Source organism: Gopherus evgoodei, chromosome 5 (assembly GCF_007399415.2).
Source record: "Gopherus evgoodei ecotype Sinaloan lineage chromosome 5, rGopEvg1_v1.p, whole genome shotgun sequence".
In the NCBI taxonomy this organism is placed as follows: Eukaryota; Metazoa; Chordata; order Testudines; family Testudinidae; genus Gopherus; species Gopherus evgoodei.
In genome coordinates, this window is record NC_044326.1 from 30,855,684 (window position 1) to 30,876,548 (window position 20,865).

The following is a 20,865-nucleotide window of genomic DNA, read 5'->3' on the forward strand; positions in this document are numbered from 1 at the left end:
AACACTCAGATAAATCAATTAAACACCATAGACCTGAGTTAGAAAAGGTCTTAACCCAACCTCCCATTTTGCTCTCACAAATAATTGTAGATGCTTTTGATTTTTATTTCTCTCTTTACCTACCTGATCAGGGGAAAATGATCAGGTAGATTTCTAAATGCAACTGCAACCTGCAATTACCTGCAACCATAACACTGCAGGTGCAAAAGGGGAGGCTTCCTATTCCTGTCACTTTAAAAGGATATGGTTTCACTGCTAACAATCTCACTACAAATACTTACAGCCAACTAAAAGATTGTAGGAACTGAGAAAAAGTAGGGCAGCAGAAAACATGAAAATGGTTTGTGCAGTTAAGAACAGAAAACAAAAATCTACTAGAGTGGTATCCCTGGATTGTGGTAGCCCTGGCCCAGTTTTTCCAAACTCTGTCTCAGGTACGAAATCACCAAAAGGAAGCGGCAGTTTAGAGTAAATTCTAATGTTAGTTACGGGGAGGTGGGGATGGGGAGAGGGACAATTCAGAGAAAGTTCACTGACAGTAGGACAACTGAAATCAGAATCTTGTCCTTAACATGTATGTGTCCATGTGGAAAGCTAGTGTGCTTTCATTTAACATAGTGTTTTTGTTATGTTCATGATTTTTGGCTTATTTCTGAATATCTTGTATATTCAGTCATTGAACAAAGATTTCCTTATACTTTTTTTTTTTAAATATCACACAAATAACGTGCCATACAGCTCAAGAATGTTAAAAATCAATATTAAAAAATTACAAAGATCAGAAAGTGACTTCTAAAGTCTGGATGATTATTGGTTCCCTCTTATGGAAAATATCAAAAGTCTTTAATGTTGAAGTTCTCCGATGTGCCAGTGGAGTTGACTCTGGAGTCAAATCTCTTATAGATTAATATAAGGAGTCCCAAAAGCCCCCAGTGTGATACAGGCGATGCCAAAATAATGAACATTATAACACCACTAATACTAGGTTGACCAGATGTCCTGTTTTTATAGGGACAGTCCTGTTTTTTGGGATTTTTTCTTATATAGGTCCCTATTACCCCCTACCCTGTCCTGATTTTTCACAGTTGCTATCTGGTGACCCTAACTCAGGGGTAGGCCGAAGGTGGCACACGAGCTGATTTTCAGTGGCACTTAAACATTTTAAAAACTTTAGACATTAAAAAAACCTTATTTACTTTATAATATATAACTAAACTATTGCTGTATGTAGACTAAGAGAAAGAGACCTTCTAAAAACATTAAAATGTATTTCTGGCACACAAAACTTTAAATTAGAGTGAATAAAAGAAGACTTGGCACAGCACTTCTGAAAGGCTGCTGACCCCTGCCCTAACTAATACCACTGTTAAGAAATACTTCCTCCTAAAGGAAGCATAGGGAAGATACTTGGTTAATAAAATAATCAATGCAAAATAGACTTTAACTCAACTGATACGGCCCTGAGGGCTGTCAAAAATTTCAACCTGAAGCCCCATCAACATACAACATCCCATTCATGACCCAGAAAGCAATAAAAATGAATTCTCTACCAAAAATTCAATCTAAATGTGTTCTACATAAAAGAGTTATGTGGCTCACTATTCCTTGTGTGTCAGTTATTTAGCTTCTCATTCAAGGAGCTCAGAAATAGGTTACAAAACCTACTGAAATCTCACTACAGTCCTGTGAGGCGGATCGCATCATCTCAGTTTTATGGAATGGGAATCCAAGCACTGAGGTTAAGTGACTTGCCAGTGTCTCACAGCAAGTGAGCCGCAGAGACAGGAGAAGACCCCGCAACTCCCGTCTCCCAGACTTGTGACTTAACTATTTGGCCATATAGAATTAGATTAATTTCAGAAGTGCAGTAACATCCGTCTTCCCCTCTACCTCTTCCATCCCCCTGGCCCACTTGCAGCCTGCACATAGCAAACTTTGCCTTTCCTCAGCTGTTTAAAACGCTGCTCCCAGGGCACAGGTTGGAGGGACTACTGAGCAATTAAACATTACGTTAATTTGGGAGGTTACTGTAGGTACTCTTTGCTTTTATAAAATATGAGGTTTTTTTTATTCTTATCTTTTAAATCTCTAGTCCTGCTTGTTCATAGAAGTAACCTACTTCATATCTTTCATAGAAGAAGCCTACTTCTATGCATCATCATGAAAAAAATTCTAAAAATCAAACTAGAATTTAAAAGGAATAATCTACTAATGCCCTAGGTTACAGTCAAAGTGGCATTTATTAGGTTTTAATTTATAATTGGTCCTACAGACCTTTATATAAGAAAAAAACAAACCCAGGAAAAAGTGAACATGCATCCCACAGCCTCTTAATTGCTATGCAGAGTACTTTAATAACTTCATCATTTTAGGGCCATCATGTCAGAGAAGTAATATGGAATTATGTGGCTTTTAAGCTTATAGAATTCCATAGTTAAATGACTGGATACTATTACAATATCTATGGCTATGTAGGCATATTCAAAAAAAATTAAACATACAGCCCTTGTTACAGTAAGCAACCATGCAAAAGCAAATAGAAAAATAAATATATTCACTTTAAAACATGCAGAAAATTGGATAGCTGATTAGCACAGTACGCTAAGCAAGGAAACATGAAGGCATGCAGTTTCAGACTTGGTTTACCTTGTCATAACAGGATTGTGTATACCATATAAATGCTCTTTATGATAACCATTATTACCATTTTCCATACTGTAACAAAATAAATACACCAAAAAAGACTATGTTAACTATAAGATGCAATATGTACAAAATGGCTACAAAAGACATGTAAATGGATGATGGTATTGTATGTAAAAATATGTTGGGTCTGTTCAGTAGACAATATTCTTTAATTTTCAACCATACTGATACTGTATAATATCAAATAATTCTATGAAATCTTATTTTAGCATGCTTCAATTTTCAATTTAATAGAGATTTGTGTTCAGTTGTATCCTAACATTATAAAACGTAATTAAACCAAAAAACATTAGTTTTTATAGTAAAGAATTACATTCTAAATATAAACCCTCACTCCTTAGTAAAATAATTTTAACAAATATCAGTAAAAGTATCTTACTTTTTCATGGGTATAGTTTCAACACTAAAAAATATAAAAAAAAGGAGAAGCAATCAACTTAAATATACTAGCAAGTGAACATTTGTCTCAGCAGTACATGTCTTGCTGCTGCTCTGTTCATTTGTGAATGTACAATGTAAATTGACCAATGTGAAATAAAATGATCTGAAAAAACGAAGTGCACAGGTTTACTGAACAACAGCTAAAATAAATAGGAAAAAATAGTCAAAATGAAAATAAGTAAAAACAGTTATCATAAAGTAAAATGCCAAGTCCCTGAGACAGAGGAACTGCAAGTGAAAAGGAAAGACTGGTTAGGGATAATAGGATATTGAGTGAAAAAACGAAAGAATTAACACAAGGAAACTACAAAGCAGGTACAAGTTATCTTAATGCAATAATTGAGCAAAGATCTACTGAAATTGGGAATTTTTTAAATAAAGGTGTACGAAGTTCTAAAGCCCTGAACCGGCAAGGAGCTTCTCACAGGCAGACCCTGCTACACCTGTGCAGAGCCCCACTGAATCAATATACGATATGGAAGTCCACCTACGTGACACATATTGACACATTGGGGCCCATATCTGTACTCTTTCAGAAGATACTGTGGTGCTCATTTTGCCAATAGTGAAGGTTTAAACAAGGCACCATATAGTTCATGTAAAATACTGTGCGTTATGCAGGAAAGTATTCATGTCCACTGTCTTTTTAGCCTATTTAAGATTGTATACTTACTCATCATACACATCCTCTGTATCCATTCTACGATAGTATTTGGATAGTTTTACAGCACAAATTATGGCAGGAATTAAAAATATCGAACAGCCTCCCAAACCAAACCAGAAGGAATTCTAGAAGAAAACAAAAATCAAGAAAAGGACATTCAATAAAATACTGTATCAGTGTTTTAAACCACTGCTAGTTTCTTTTCACATTTCTTCTTAGAACAGACCCCCACTTAGAGTCTTGAGTTGTAAACTGGCTTTTATTTAGTAGCTAAATTTGCTGCCCTTATTACTACTCTATTGTCAATTATGTTGTTTCTGAAAGCATAAAGCTGAAGTCATTGGCATGGTCCAGGACACTGCAGGACCCTATAATGAGAGGTAGCCATGAATTATCAATTGTTTGGCCATTAGCAGAACATTACTATTCAACCAACCAACTCTAAGTTGGAAGATACTGTGTTCCTAGAGATGAACCTGCTAGCCATGTTGTTTTCCTGCCTTGATATTTAACAGTAGTGGCCTTATTCACGTTTCCTGTGGCAAGCTGAATTTTCAGCACCTTAGAGGTAGTTTCAGACTTGACAGCTGCAATTCACGACTGTGAAAGTAATTTCATTAGTGCACAGATTAGCTGGCTCCAGTTGTTAAAATGGTATTTTAAACCTGATTCCTATGGGCTGGAAGCAGTTTTGACTTGTATGTGAGCCCAGCTGGGATCTTTCATCATGTAAGATTTTGACCCATGCACGACTAACTGATTTGGTGAGTGGTATTTTTCCTATTCAGTTTCTGCAGGATGGAAGGAAGAGATGTTCTGCAGTTCCTTTGTGGTGCCAGGTGATTTTGGCTTGGCTCTGGCAGGACAGCAGGTTTCAGGATTTAGTGTTAGCAGGATTAGGGCACTTCAGACTCAATTTCAGAAAATTAGAGGTGGTTCTTCTATACATGTTCTGATTATTGCTTGGTTTGGACTGATTGAGGAAAAGAAAAAATTGGTGAGAGAAGTTTTAGGTGGTTTACAGATGTGTGGTTTCTTCTAATATACACAGCCAACTTTTCATACTTTGAGAGGTGAGAAAATGCCAAATAGCACCTCAAAGTACTATAAGCCATAATGAAGCTCTTCTCTGTACATGAATGAATCAAGATTTGTTTTCTGCACGCCACCTGAAAAAAGTTTCTTTTCCTCATTCACATTTTCTAGATTCCAGCAATGTTTGTGGAATTTTTTTCCTCAGTACTTTCATTATTCTCAGAGCAGAGATGGGTCAAAGTTGGAATGTCAGATCCACTCCCCTTTGAATTTCAGAGGAGTTCAACTCCCCAAAACAGAACCTCCTACAAAAAAGTTCTCATTCCGGATCTGAACTTGAATCAAAATTGGTCTCTTTTCATTCAAGATGGCAAAATCTCTTAACAGTGGATTTTGTGGGATTTCTGCAATTATGGGACAAAATCTCATGGGAATGTATTGAAACTCCAGTCTTGGAGTGGTTTCAGACCTGAGCTCCATACTTTAAATTAAATCTAATCTCGATCAGAACACTTCCTCCTTGGCCAATCTCAGATTTAAACAAGCTCTTTCATCAGAACATCTTAGTCAAAGGATGAAATGCAGAGAGTTATGTTCACAGTTCGATGGAAATACAAGCAAGAATTCCCCATTTAAGCCCTAGTTTTGAAAAATGGGAAATATTTCTTACCACAGAGTCAATTACATAGCTGCATAAAAATATATCTACTGCAGTGTCTATCACGTTGGCAATAGGCTTGCATGCTGCTACCTCCGTGGTAATCTACAACAGATTAAAAATACCATTCAAGTCATTCATTTAAAAAAACCAAACCCTGCAATACCTGGTACAAGCTTTATGTGCCATTTACCAAGGGCGTGTTCCCCTCTCCCTAAGCAAATTCCTGCAATATATTCTATCCCCAGAATGCAAATCACACCTGAAGAATTAACTTGTTTTTCTCAATACAATTATGCATTTGTTTTCCCTTTCTTTAAGAAAAGGGTGAGCAAAAACATAAAACAGTCAGGCTCAGTGCAAGAGAAGTACAAATGGTATCTCAGCCACTTGCACTCTAGAGAAACATCACTGTAATTAGAACTGTGTTTTGCACACTGCTATGCACTGAAACAACTTATTGCTTCCACTCTACTTGAAATATAATGAAACTCCATTTATAGTAAACACACTATAACAATTTACACTTTTCCCCTGTTCTGAACACATAGTAAAAAAGACTTTAAATAGAATAAGTCTTTTATTTTTAGATTTTTTATATGCTGTGTCATATTTTACAGTAGTTCCCTCAATGTAGTAAATGCATCTTACCGACTCCTTGACCCACTCAACATATTGCTTGAAGTAGCCTATTATCATATCCATGTACTTTTTGGTTTCCTAAAAAAAAAAACAAAAAAAACAAAAACAAAAACAAACAAACCACCAATCCCTCACACAAAACCTCTACTGCACCATAAATTCATTGAAGTAATTTAAACATAAGAGAGTTTACCTGGATGATAACCAGTGACGCATCGTTGCTTATGAGAAACTGAGCAGCATCAACAGCACTAATCACATTTCTTACTTTTACCTGAAAAAAAAGAACGTACATAAGATAGCTCAGACCTTTCCAAAGTTGCTATGACAACACTGCTGGTATTGTATTTTTAGTCTTTTCTATAGATAAACAAATATCATTGTCCTGATAACACTAAAATCTGAGAAAAATGTTTCTCTCAATATGGTGAGTACAACAGTGGGTCCACAATATCCTGGCACCCCTAATGCATAAGGATTCATTCTATACCAACATGGACCCCCTCATCACTGTCAGAGGCAGGCACCTCTATAGTCAGGCAGCAGCCCTTGCTGTACTCTCTTTCATACTTCTAGAACAGGTTACCCTTCTTTTCTTTCCTTCCCTTATGAGCAAGGATTCTCTCATCTCCTGGGCCATTCCGTCACCAGCTGGACCCCCACAACAACAGCCATGTACTATAGAGGTAAAGATAAGCGAAGTCTTGCCTCAGAAAATAATTTCACACCCTGTATCATGGCAGAAGTATGCATGTGGAAGGGAAGCACAGGGTCAAACAATATCTCAGCTGTGGACTACAACATAGACTGTTAGTGTCCTTAAAACGTTTTGGTTTCCCCCCACTTTTTTTTTTAAACCTGATAGTTTTTCATTATAAAAAAATCCCAATAGCTCCTCAATACACGCAAAGGATGATGTACTCACAGCCTTATGTTGCAAGTGAATTTAAGAAAAGCTTCTAAGCTTCTGTCCCTTTCCCACAACAACCTCATGTTCTCACCAACCCCTCTTACCTGCCCATCTAGGTCCAGGACATACAAGTTCTGAATGGATTTCCTGCAGCTGGTTTGCTGCCATGCATGGGTGTAAAAGTGGCAAGAACTGTAGCAGGTAAGGAGCAATTAGGGTGACATAACTGCACTAGTGCTACTGGGGCTGGACTGTTGCTACAGGAGCCAAGACAGGCTGGTCGTAACAGGGAAAGCTGCTGCCAGAAGGACTCTCCACCCTGTTGCTGATTCTCAAGAGACTAGCAGAGCATAAAGGCAGTTGCTCTCTTGGCTGTGCAAGCACCAGCTGCTATAGAGAAGGAAAGCAGGTGGGCTGCCTTAGGGAAGCTCTGTCAAGCTCAAGCTTCCTGCAGTTTGGCTGGGATTGCAAGAGAGAGTAAGGGGACACGATGGACGCACGGTGCCACAGGAAGAGACATCCAACATTAACAAGACAGTGGAGCTCATTTCATTAAGCACATGACTGGGCTAAGTTTATTTTATTTTTTACATATGGACAGGTGAGGCAATCCTACCTCAATGACTAAGAGTAAAAGCAAGCTGCTGAGTAACAGGAAAACCACAGCATGTAAAATTGTACTGAAATTATTTTACTAAGTGAGAATTAAAACTTTCCAATGGCCTGTTTAAAAAATAGCCACAAAGCGTCTTCTGATTTGTGGCTGCTTCCTGGGCACTGTAACTACCTAGATTAACAATTAAAAAAAAAAAAATCAACGAAACTTTGCACTTCAAGTGCTTTACAAGGGGAAATGTGAAAGATGGGGAAACCAAGGCACCTAGAGCTCTGTAAAATAGAGCCCCGAGCTTCAGACTCCTTGGCTCAGACCTGCAAAGGGACTTGGACATTGCAACACTGAACATCACAATGCCTAACTATTTAGGAGCCTAGAAAAAAAACAGAATTCACAGGAACCACACTGATACACAAAGCCTGAGTTAGACCCCTTGACTCCCTACACAACGCCATAGGTGCATTAGACTGTGATCCACAAAGCCAGTGCACTAGGCAGGATATTAACTAACTTAGCCAAGGGGAGGTGCCAGCCAGATGGTGAGTGGTAAGCCTGGTGCCTATCTCTGCTGGAAATCCATGAACCGGGGGAAGACAGGTGTTTTGGCTGCCTAAGTTACATGTGGAGCCCAAAACAAAACAACTCATTTACTGCTTCAGTTAATATTTAATTATTCAGTTGTTTAATGAGAGACTGAGAGCGCACCACCATGACAATAGCCTAATGGCTGGGGCACTCACCAGAGAGTGGCAGAGCCCAGTTCAAATCCCTTCTCCCCTTCAGGAAGAAGGGGGAACTTGAACCAGGGGCGTCTCCTATATCCCAGGTGAGTTCCCTAACCACTGGTTTAAATGTTCTGAAGGGGCTCCTCCTTTCCCCTCCCCCACACTGTTTTGTGTGAACTCACCAGAAGGGTCTCAGAGGCAATCTATCAGACGGGCCTCACACATGACACAGGCAGCCTAATGCCTGTTTTTCTGGGCTTGTGAACTGCTCTGAGGCTTAAGTGGGAGACAGGTATCCGGACACCTACAGTGAGGCTGCACTGCACATGCCCAGAGGTAAAAATTTGGGAGCCACATGAGTTTAGGTACCTACAGGATTGGGTGTCAGGCAAGCAGGAGTTTTATGGATCAAAGTGGTGCCTAAAAATGTGACTTTGTTGCTCAAGTACCTTCATGGATTCCATCCCTCATCCCCAGCTCTAAGCATGACACACTCTTCCTGCCCCCGAAAAGTTAGCAAAATAAAAAAGTTGCAAATGTTATGCCCTGCATGCTTGTGGTAGGGTAGATTTAAAGTAAAAAAATAAAATATGTTTATTGTGACGGGTTGGATCACATATATATACATACACACACACAAAAATCTGTCTGTCTATCTATATATAAAAATATAGAGTGTCACACGCACACGCACACGCGACCATAACTTTCATAGAGATATGTTACATGGCACAGGCAGCACAAAACATATTCCAGTTATGTCATGTTCCCATAAAGCATTATGGGGTACAGCGTCACACTTATTGCCAGAAAGACTAACCTACCATAAATTCAGATGATGTTCTCTGTAGTAATCTAATGCTCTGATTTAAAGTGCTCTGGTTAAAAAAAAAGAAAAAAGAAAAAAAGATTTTATAAGAATCCTCTTGCTTCTTCTACAAGAACAAGTCACCTAGATAATCATAACCAGTAAGATATTTCAAACAAATTAATATTAACGGATGCAGACTAGTTGCATTAGCTAAGAACGGATTGCATACTAATGGAACTAGCAGCCAGTGTGTGTAAGAGACTCTCAGAAGGAAACAATGTTTTCTTAAAGCACAGAGCAGCCACACTTTGCGTGCTAGAAGACTTCAAATATAACTAAAGTTTGCAGCAATAAGGCTGGATATCATTTATTTGGGGGTGGGGGGTGTAAAGGAAAATAGCTAAAATTAAAGCTCATTGTGCACAGCATATTATTTTACAGTTTTGGAAAGGAAACTCACTTACCCTAGCTTTGACATATTTCTTGACAGTCAGTTTTGGAAAAAGAAAAAAAAAAAAGATGAGAATAATTAAGAGTTAATTAGAAGAGAAACAGTGAAGGATCAGCAGAATGCAACAAAGGACCTAATACTTCTCTATAAGAGGAACATAGGGACAAATACGTTTCTATACATAACTATATATATGAACTGCTAAATTAAGGGCCAGTCCTGTGAGATACTGAAAGCCCCTTGGAAGATGTTGAGCTCCTAGATTCCCAGTGATTTCAGACAGTTCCTCAGCACTTTCCAGGAGATGTTCATCACCTAACAGACCTGGGCCCTCAGACACTAAAATAGTATAAGTTGAAAAATTTAAGCAGAATATTCAGAGAAAAACTGATATATGGCAGAGTTGTGATTTGAGCTTGCTTTTCTTAGGAAAAAAAAAAGGGGAGGGGGCCTGGCAAAACCTGTTAGAAGAAACATTTCCATATCGTTTGAAAGGTCAAGGAAGAAGATTTTTCTTTGGCTGTAAGCATTACTCTGTGGGATTTCCAAAAGTACCAAACCCAGAAAGGAAAACTAAACCATTATACAAATGTGAAAATTATAACTATCTTTTTTGCCCAACATAAATGTAGAGCAAAAGTAAAAAATAAATGATGCGAAGTTAGAACTTGTGGAAGTTTTCTCCCAGTGCTACTGTATTTCTATAAAATTGTACACGTAAAAGTGGAAAACAAAGGGGAAAAGAAAAGTTTGGTTTTTGCAACGTTATACAATACTAACAACAAATGTAATGACATTGGTTTGTTAAAAATTATCTGACTACCATTTTAATTATATAAAATATATATAAAACTGTATTTTGATACAAAAATGAAGACATTTTGCATATTTTGGAAATATACAATACATAAAACTAAACTTAATATGAAATTTGCACAAAAGAAAAAAGTCCTTAGCTGCACTGTAATTTGCTGATTTTCCAATAGGTAGTTTTGTAATCTAGATCTATATTTTTAATGTAACTGTGTTCATAGTACAACAACACTTTTAAATATTTTACCATAGCTTGCTCCAGTGGAACAACTTGTTGGTTATGAATCATTCGAATACTGTTTGCATGGCCTTTTAATGCATTTTCCAGTGCTCCTTTGGGCTGCAAATATAAACAATCATTCAGTTTGCTGATCTGCAGTTGTTTTTTTTTTTATTTAAAAAGTGGTATTTTTCCTAAGCATCAAGAATATTTCAAGCTAAACAAGGAAATGTGTAGCAATCAATAACATGTACATTCTGGTCATATTTTGCAAATAATTGCAATTGAAATAAGAAATATGATATGGCATTAGATATGCTACAGCACAGGGAAATCATCATACAAATAGTAGAAATCTCAGTAAGTGAAACAAATGTGCAATTCTAATATAGTCAGAGAAATATAAAGATACCTCTACAAATTCAATGGTATGAATTTTCACATAGTGCACTGAGTTAGTCATTTTTTTCTCAACATCAAAAGCACAGGACAACCTCACTCTTTTTTGCCCTAATGTCTGAGAAGCTCATTAAGAATGATTGATCTTATTAAGGGAATGCTCCAGTTATTTATTCACTGTCTCTAAAGTGCAATGGCGCCCTCCACTGGGATTATAATTTTCCTTTATAGATTAAACCAAAACATCTACATGTAGGATTGGTACAGATTTACGGACACCTAGTCTTTTGAACTATTTACAATGTTAAATATAGCCAATTGATTTAAGGAATTTATATTCAGAAATATTATAATCTTCGAGTGATTCTGGCTTGGGGAAGGGAACATTTGTGCCTATGCTTTTTCCTGTTTAGTGGTTCTCTCAGCTAAAAAGTAAGGAAAATTAGAGACTTTGCAGTCAACTTCTAGACACTGAAAAAAGGTCTGTCTACACTGCGTAGACCCACACAGCACAGTTGCAGCTGGCACAGGTCAGCTTGCTGGGGCTGCAGTGTTATAAAATTGCAGTGTAGACATTTGGGCTAAGGCTGGAATCCAGACTCTGAGATGATCCAAGAGGGACAGCGTAGGATTGTGGTTCACTTAACAGACGGGTCTAACAACTATTAAGGCAAAACACTCAGCAAGTAGCGATCAATTACTTACTTCACCCTCCTTTTGTTACACAAACTTATTTATAACTTCTTGTTATCTTTCCTTATACATCTTGCATTAGCTTCTTATTTCCATGTTAACTCTCCTCCGCTGTCAGTACAGGTTAAGTTTTAGTTCTTTTCTAGCTTTTTAGTTACTTTATCTTTTTTTCTCAAAAACATGATTATTCTGCAATTTCTTACACATACACAGTTCTTCTTACACTTATGCTGTTAAATGTTATCAGAACAGACTTAATATCCACAGCAGGCTTCTGTCAGCCCTGAACATGCCCCTTTACTCCCAACGTTCCCTACCACAAAGCTTCAGAATCCTTTCTGAGACTTAATTGAAGCCTATATTTAATATACATCTCTTTTCATTCCCAACTGCCTAACCAAGATTATTAACCTTCCAAATCAATGCAATCAGCACAACTACTAGTATGGCCTGCACACTTACAAAGCCCATTAATATCATGCATACCCGCAGATGTTAACCCAGTAATATACTAACTCCCACCATAGGGCGTTTCCAAGTGCATCTATGTCACTTTGAATACTTACTCTCCTATCTTAAGGTCAGCAAATGTTCTGGATGCTTACTCATTAAGGTCTGCACATTTAAATGTGGTATGACTCAGCTTAACTCAGTCTAGGGCAGCACCAGTTAGGGGGACATTAGCTGATACATTGTGGATCTCATTCCGGGGAACTGGAAAAATTACCTTGCCCCCATTCAGGTAATTTTTCTTGGAACCAAACAGAACATTGGCCACTCATAGTATCATGTGGGTTTCAGAACCTGGGTTCTAGCCCGGGCCAGAACATCTCCACTGCAATTTGATAGCCCCAAAGCCTGAGCCCTGAGATGCCTTGGTACCATGGGGTTTTTAATCAGAGTAAATGTACCAATACTGTGTCAACTATTTCATCCAGTAAGTCACACTTTCTGTCCCACCCAAATCTCAATCCTTTAACTAAAATGAGGAAGACGACAAGATCTCGCTTTCCTCTCCCATGCCGGATGAACAGGCCTGAGAGATTTTTTTTTTTTAGACTTTAGCCTGTTTTTCCTCACTGCAGAGAACAGAACAAGTGGTGGGTTCTGTTTTTTTTTGGTTAATAGTTTATTTGTCAGCAGGACAAGTGGGAAAAGTCAGGGGTCTGATCTTTCCATGCAGACTGGTAGAACTGGAGTCCCTGGCAGTGAGCAGCAATCACTTCTTGTACAAGGATGTTGGTGTCACTAGGCATAACCCGAGGTAACTTGGGAGGGTGGTAGACCACAAGTGTTAATGAAGCCCTCCTGTTGTAGGCCTTAATAAACCAATGTTTCTTTATGTTAAACACTTTGTGTAACCTAGTGTAACCTAATATGATAAGAGCTGTAAAATGTAATGTTAGCAGGTAGTTTTTTGATTGTAACAGCCAGTTCCCTGCTGTAAGACACTGGAGCTAAATTGAAGCAAGTTTTAGGGTCGCTTTTAAATACAGTATACATGTTTCAGCAGCGGAGAGGGGGAAGAAAAGGGGAAGACAAAAGATTGAGTGAGAAAAGATACTGCAGCTGGATGAGAAAGGATGGGGGAGTAAAAAATCAGCTAGTCAGCAAAAAAAAGTTCTCAAAAAGCAACTGGGATATAAAAGGAGAAAGCCGCTTGTGTAGGGGAGCTGGATCTGAGGCATGCTAAGTCTGCCAGCACCGCTTTGAAATCTCAAATAAACTTTGCTTGCTTCTCCACCCTGGTGTGTTTATTGGCACTATGCACTCTGGGCAACAAACCACTGTTGCTTGCCTCGGGCACCCTCTGTGCCTGCAACAGGGAGGTGATTCACATACATCTAAAGCTTTGTCCACACCACTGACAAGAATCATTGCTGAAAATGGGTGTCAGCAGTATGTGCAGCAGAACCAGTGCCAAACATGAGCAATGAGTAAGCACAGATAAGAAAACTATATTGTGCACCAGTTCAGCTGCATCCATTGCTGACACCCATTGGCAGCAGATCTCTTTTATAATATAGACATGGCCCCAGAATCTGTACTATCTAGGGACTTAGGAAGGAAAAGCAACCGTCAAACGATTCCTGAAGGGCTGGAGAACTCAAGGTACTCAGACAGCAGGAACAACCGAAACCAGAGCCATCAACAGTCCTACAGCTCAACTGCCCTGCGGGAGACACTCCAGGATCCTAGATGGGACAGCTAACTGTGGACACACTGACAGAGTGAATCTGCAGGCTTGTAAAAGAAACATCCCAACCATTCAGGGGGAAGTGATATAGGGAGGCAAAAACAGAAGACTCTGCAAATGCCAAATTGCTGTGGTGGCAGAGCAGATGGTGAAGGAGTGGGAATTAGGTCCTGCCACATCATTCAGTGAAATGTTCAGCCTCACATGACACTAAGGGCTAATAAGTAGTCAGAAAACATTCTGCATCCTCGAGTGTAGCAGATTAATGTGCAGACCTGCTGTTGGCAAGAGAGTTTAGCAAATGTAGTTTAGTTGAGCTCCTGAACTATAGTTGCCCAGATAAGTTAAGTCCCCATTTATAAAATCTCCCACAAACAAAACTATGTTGCCTTCCTCTAAATTTCACCCAAACATCCACAGTTACCTGAAACAGCGCAGGATCATAGACATTACATCCTTAGACGCTAGTGTCAATTTCAAAGCAGTCTAGCTTCCCTGCACTGATTCTAACATGTTATGCTGTCCCATCAATGATCTCATCCATTACACTAATAGCATCATCAAAATACACAGAGGGAAAACTTTCACAATGACAAGTAATGCATTTAACTACTGTATACTTTACATCACATTAGTTGACTTGATCTTTTCTCTGCTTTTTATTAAGCACTCACAAAAAAAATTAAAATAGCATCACAGAACATCTTATATTTTATGGATGTATGTAGAATCTACCATTAAAGAACCCCTATCATGAGAAATTCCAGAGAAAAGAGCGTGTTGGAAGGCTCTGACTGAAGGATTTGGGAGCGTGTTGGAGGTGTCCCACTGTAGCTCACAGAAAATTCCCTCTGTAGTAATTCTGTTGGAATGCAATTCTTTGGCTGTTAAATGGATAATGAATGCATTGTCATAAATATAGGAGCCTTGCGCTTATGGAAGCTGTACAAACAGAAGAGATTACATGTATTTTAGTTGCTTCTAAGCAACACCTTCTGGGAGAAGCCATTCATCTCCTAAATTTTTTCATAAAAAGGGTTCAGTTAAGTCAACATTATTTTAAAGAGGAAGCGAATAAAAGGAACAATGAGAGCTAGAATCACTGAAAAGTCAACCGAAATCTCAGAGTACAATGAAGAATCACATTACTGTCATGTAATCAGAGTTGTACATTCAAACCTAGCGTGAAGCCACTCCCATCAACCCTGGAATTTTCTTGTTCTAACTTGATCTTGCCATCACCAAAATACAAAACATATCCTAACTGTTACCAGGGCTGGATGAAGGCAGTATTGACCTGTGTTTAAGGTGCTTGAAGTCATGCGATAACCGAAGAAGCTCTGCTTTCATTAAAAGGTCTCTTGTTCTCATGATTACAAAGAAAAGCTGAAAACAGTGTAACCAAACCACTGATATCTGTCGGAGTGTGCAGACAGCCTGAATCAACAGCTATGAAAGGTTTGACCTGCACTGTACATCTAATGTGGTGTTAACTCCAAAACCCCCAACAGTGGGGGTGCCTGTCCCCCCATCTAAACAGAGAATGTGTGATAAGAAGAGAAGAGTGCAGCAGGCCTGGCCCATGCACCCAACAAGCTGGAGTAAGTATTTGGGGCACTATGTTGCTACTCCTGTCTGTCTTGGGGAAGAAGGAGCTCCTGTTACCACCCCGGGATGCGGAAGGAGTCCCATGCCACTGTCTGTCTCTTTGCAAGGAGGAGAACCCCCTGTCACTGAACAGGGGCATACATATGGTAGGCCATGGTGTGTAGGATACCTGATTGCTTTGCTTTGGCCCTGACTATAATGCTTGCTGGCTATTCTGTTTTCATATTTTTTTTTTAAAAAAAAGAAACTATGTATGAAAATATAAAACCAAATGTGCAATATTAGCCTACAAAGCTGTTCCAGCTCCTCCCCAGATTAATTTGCTTGTATGCTGTATCCACACCTCCTACCCACTTTCAGCTGTAAGCCCTTCAGGGCAGGTATAATCTCTTTTGTGTGTTTGTACAGTGCCTAGCACAATGAAGCCTCAGGCTCAGCTAGGGTTATAGAACTATTTACTAAAAACATCCACTACACAATAACTGGACAATGCATGCAAATGGCCTTTCCCCACCATGATTTGGGTCAGTTTTCTCGTTAAGCTGTGATCATAAAATATAAGGAGTGCTTATCTGTAATCAACTTTGCAGGACTTGCCAGTTTCTTTTTTAAAAAAGCAGCAATATATACTACTATAAATGAAAACCAAGACAACAGAGGCAGAAATGACGTGTGGGGGGTATACAGAAAAGGGGTAAAATGAAACACTACATGAGAGTTACATATATCCCTCCATATACCACATGGCAGGGTATGTGCATGTGTGTGAGAGAGGAGCAATGACTTTGTTCACATATGAAATCCAGACTGGTGGATATTTACTGTGACAAAATGCGATTAAACTATCAGAATGTCAGAAAGCAAAACAGCCTTTAGCAGTGAATAGCCATCAGTTATCTATTCTTTGCACTGTTCAAATAAAACTCACCAACTGGTCCGCTCTTGCTTCCAAGTCATTAGCAAATGATAAAAGATCCACTTTGGTAACACTTTTATTGATCTAAACAAGATACAAGCAACATTTTTGTTGTCATTACTACTGCATTTACATTTATTTTAAAATTATGGCACTGCTATTACATAAACATAGCCCTTTCCCTAAATACTATGTTACTTATGGACCTAATCCTAAAAAGCATCCTTGTTCAAGTGTTTTTATCCAACTTATTGTGTCCTTTAAAAGCCCACACACACACATATGGAACCAGCCTCTAATCTGTTTTGCTTGTTAAGACAAACATATACTGCTATATTTTCTTCCAGATGTGCAGGGCCTGCCAGATTTGAGGTTACCATTATCTTACCTCTGTCAAATATGCTGCAAAGTTTATTCCATCTATTCCTGAAGAACTGAAATCCAGAAGATTCCGCTTTCCGATTTCATCCAGCAAAACTATATTGCTAAGATTTACATTAATATGTTCAATTTTCAGTGATACATCTTCTGTATACTGGGGGGGGGGGGGGGAGACAAGAAACAGTTCTCACTGAGTCCATATTCTTCCTGTGTTAAGGCATTCCCCCTTGAAAGCACTTGCTCCTCTTGATTTATCACTCATGTCACTTAAACCACATAAAAATTCAGTGATCAAATTCTGCTCCCAGTTATACCAGTGGAAGTCAAATTAATCTGGACATATAGCAGGTCCAATCCTTCCTTTCCCTGCAGCATCCCCATACTTTCATCTTGCAATGTCCTAACCTGTCTCTACATCCTTTCGACTCCTCTACAGATTATTCTATTGCCAGGATCTATTTCAATGTGCTTTCCTCAGGAGGGTCCAACTTCCATCCAGAACAGATACAGGGATAAAATGCAGGAAATCGTTTCTTCAGTTTAAGCGGTTTTAAAATGGCCGGGCTATGCCATAGACTGTATGATAAATCTAGAAAATACAGGGGCCTAGGATTTTATCATCAACCCTGACAGAAATTCTGTACCATAATTAGGTAAAGGGATCACCAATTGACCAGAAAAGATCCTCTAACAATTTATCAAGATAACAGAAAGGTCCCAGCCTACTACGTAATGAAAGACAAGTACTGCCTTGATTTGTGCCATTCAACAGACAAGGCATTGGACTGGGATGCAGGAGATCAGAATTCTATTCCAAGTTTGCCACTGGATTGGTGAGAGATCTTGGGCAAGTCATTTCATGTCTTTGTGCTTTCATTTCCCCTCCATCCTCTGTCTTGTCTATTGTTTGTATACTCTTTGGGGCAGAGACGGTCTCTTACTATGTGTAGTTTCAATGCCTATCATAATGGTACACGGTTCTTAGTTGGGGCCTCTAGAAGCTACTGCAATACAAAGTAGAACAGCTGATAACTAGTAACGATATCCAATTAACCGTGGCCAATTCTAGAAACCAAGTTGGGAGAAATCATTTTTTTTCATCTCTCAAATAATACAAATTCTAACATGGGCTGTGGGGTGCATATAGGACAGCAATTTATCTCTTTGGCCAACTTTAATTCTGGTTCCTGCCAAACTGAACATGTCATTATAGAGGCTTGCCATATGGAGAGAGACTGTATGTTGTCTTCAACTAATAAAAATTCTCAGCATCTCCTGGAGAATGCTAGATTTTGAGGTCTTCATGTACGTAAAATAAAAAATAGTGCCGGAGCTTAAGGCCAGAAGGGACTACCAGATCATCTAATCTGACCTCTTGAATATCACAAGCCATGAACACCTCCTGCAATGTTATGACTTATAAATAAGGCTATGATTTAGTCACAGAATCCATGACGTCCAAAGACCTCTGACTTCAGCCCTGGCAGCTGCAGGGTCCCACGGCCTCCCACAGGGGCAGGGAGCTGTAAGCTTCCTGCAGCTGCTGGTGGCAGGGGAACCCCCTGCAGCTCCCTGCGGCCACCACCACTGGTCGTGGGGGGCTTTCTGTGACTCCCCATGCAGTGGCTGGCATGGGGACCCTAGCAGCTCCCCACTGCCATGGGTGAAAGAGGGGACCTGGAACTCCCAGCAAACCAGCATCTGCCCAGCCCCTTCCTGCTTTATCATGGGTAGTTGAAGTAAATGTCAGGGACCAGTCACTGGCTTCCATGAATTTTTCTTTATTGCCTGTGACCTGCCCATGACTTTTACTAAAACTATCTGTGACAAAATCTTAGCCTAATAAATAAGTAAGTAATCGGTCCCATGCATAGAGCTCTCCATGCCCATGAAGGCCCTGAATGGAAGAATTCTACAAAGTTATTTACTAAAAATAAGACACTTTCTTCCATCTTAACCAGGTTTGACTGTTAGAGAATATAGGAACTGACAAGCCCTCCCTCCTCCCCCGCAAAAACCACCAGTACTGTACTGTGTTCAAGAACACCTGAAAAGACAGCTGACAACTGCAATGTCCCTCCACACACACCAAAATTAGGAGCACAATCACAAACTTCCCTTACTTACCATACTAATGTTTAGAAACTCATTGATATTGAAGAGATTTTCTAGGTGAAGTGTGGTATAAATTCCTTTGTTTTCTTTGCAGTCACTATGAAAATAAAATGATATATATATATCAAATTGAAAACCAAACTTGGTGCTATTTTTTTAATTAATTAACAATGCCAGCACATTCTAGTTTAGTCAATTTTTATAGAGTTCTAGACATATCTTTTGGATGTCAGGCTATAGGAAGGACAGTATTTAACAATTTGCTTAGTTTTAAAGATTCTTTGATGCTGTAAAATACACAAAGGACACAAAGGCTTTTCACAAGGACAGCTGCTTTTGTTCAATTGTATTATACTAAGACTACCTATAATAACTGGTTTATACGTTGTTCACTCACTTTTGCTAGTGATTCCCTATGAAATTAGCAGGCCACTTTATACAGGCAATTTTTGGTGCTGGAAATATAGAATATGGAAATTGCTGCTTTTTGAAGACATAAAAAGGAATGCATGGTAACAGCTGTAAATCCTGGACAAGATTTTTTTTTTTTTATACCTGTAAACTTTTTCAAAGGTCAAATTAATATCTGGATTTTTAAGCACGATGGCAGAAAGGTAGTTTCTCCAATGTCGATTCAGTAAGTAGGGAGTATCCAAAACCTAGAACAAAGTGCACTGAAGTTATTTATCATAATTCTACATTTCTAAATTCCTGCCTGCACTTGCTTATGCGAATCTTGAATGCACACGTATGCCTCACCCTCAGAGATTATCACCTGCTGATGGAAAAAGAAGCAGATACACAAGACCCAATGCATCTGAGGAAGTGGGTATTCACCCACGAAAGCTCATGCTCCAAAACGTCTGTTAGTCTATAAGGTGCCACAGGATTCTTTGCTGCTTTTACAGATCCAGACTAACACGGCTGCCCTCTGATACAATGATCTCTCAGGAGCAGAAAGTGAAAAGTGTAGCTCCACATGTTATCATGGGCTGCTGAGCTGCAGGGATTACTTCCAGCGATAAGCAGACAGTATTTGCATTGCCATTCTTGGTTGAATCTGCAACTCAGAATGGCAGAGGATGAGCCTCTCCACCAGAGTGGACACTATTATCATGACTGATGTGTGTCATCAAAAATGCCAAATCAGCACCAAAATTTACAAACATCTTAAAGACTTGTGGGTTTGGGTTTTTTTGGGGGGGAGGGGGTTGGTTGGTTGTTTTGTTTAATATTTTGAATATGAACAACTTCACCTTGAACAAAGTCCGGTCTTCAAAGGGTTCACAGACCAGCTTTTCTACATTTCCACCTGTAACGAAGGTGATGACCACTGTGATCATCAGCACCCAGGAGAAAAGGAAACTGAATCCTACTCCACTGAAAAAGGGGGAAAAAAAAAAATCTAGTGAGAGTTTAAGAACACTAAAGTGCATGCAGTAGCGAAGCAAAATTCAGTAACTGTAGCAATTAACAAGAGGTGGCAAAGACTGTTCCCAGTAATGCTGTATCAGAGCTCCTCAAATATGGGACATGCAGAGGAATGTTCAGAGGGTGCAGTGCAGCAGCTTGGGCTAGCCCCCCCAAGGGGTGGGAAGGGCTCCCCTGCTCCCCCCATCTCCCCCACTGCTCCTCCCCACCAGGCCTGGCTCTGCTCCCAGACCCACCTCCACCTCACTTACACCTGTCCGCATCCCCCACCCAGGAGCTGTGGCTCCGCTCCTGGCTTTGAGAGGAGGGGGGCGCAACTCTCAAAAGTTTGGGGACCACTGAATTGTCTATATAGACATATAGATTTATACCCCAGCTTGCCACAAACTAAATCACACTTGCCTGCTGTGCACTACCTGGCTGGGTGGACTCT

At 39.4% G+C, this 20,865-nt stretch overlaps 1 protein-coding gene across 9 annotated transcripts in view; it reads right to left on the minus strand.

The window, feature by feature from the left end:
• Window positions 1–20,865, minus strand: part of PROM1 (prominin 1) — a 92,895-nt gene that overhangs the window by 2,254 nt on the left and 69,776 nt on the right. For 5 of the 9 annotated variants that reach the window (XM_030564563.1, XM_030564560.1, XM_030564558.1 and 2 more), the window contains 14 exons: window positions 20,258–20,381; window positions 19,557–19,660; window positions 19,014–19,098; window positions 16,894–17,040; window positions 16,518–16,589; window positions 10,720–10,812; window positions 9,673–9,690; window positions 9,222–9,275; window positions 6,340–6,420; window positions 6,156–6,224; window positions 5,517–5,609; window positions 3,821–3,936; window positions 3,086–3,109; window positions 2,647–2,715 (listed from right to left, as the gene is read on the minus strand). In XM_030564563.1, coding sequence (XP_030420423.1) covers window positions 2,647–2,715; window positions 3,086–3,109; window positions 3,821–3,936; window positions 5,517–5,609; window positions 6,156–6,224; window positions 6,340–6,420; window positions 9,222–9,275; window positions 9,673–9,690; window positions 10,720–10,812; window positions 16,518–16,589; window positions 16,894–17,040; window positions 19,014–19,098; window positions 19,557–19,660; window positions 20,258–20,381 — 1,149 coding nt within the window. Of the gene's footprint in view, window positions 1–2,646; window positions 3,376–3,820; window positions 3,937–5,516; window positions 5,610–6,155; window positions 6,225–6,339; window positions 6,421–9,221; window positions 9,276–9,672; window positions 9,691–10,719; window positions 10,813–16,517; window positions 16,590–16,893; window positions 17,041–19,013; window positions 19,099–19,556; window positions 19,661–20,257; window positions 20,382–20,865 lie in introns of all 9 variants that reach the window. The other 4 variants (XM_030564564.1, XM_030564566.1, XR_004000662.1 and 1 more) reach the window with 3 other exon arrangements.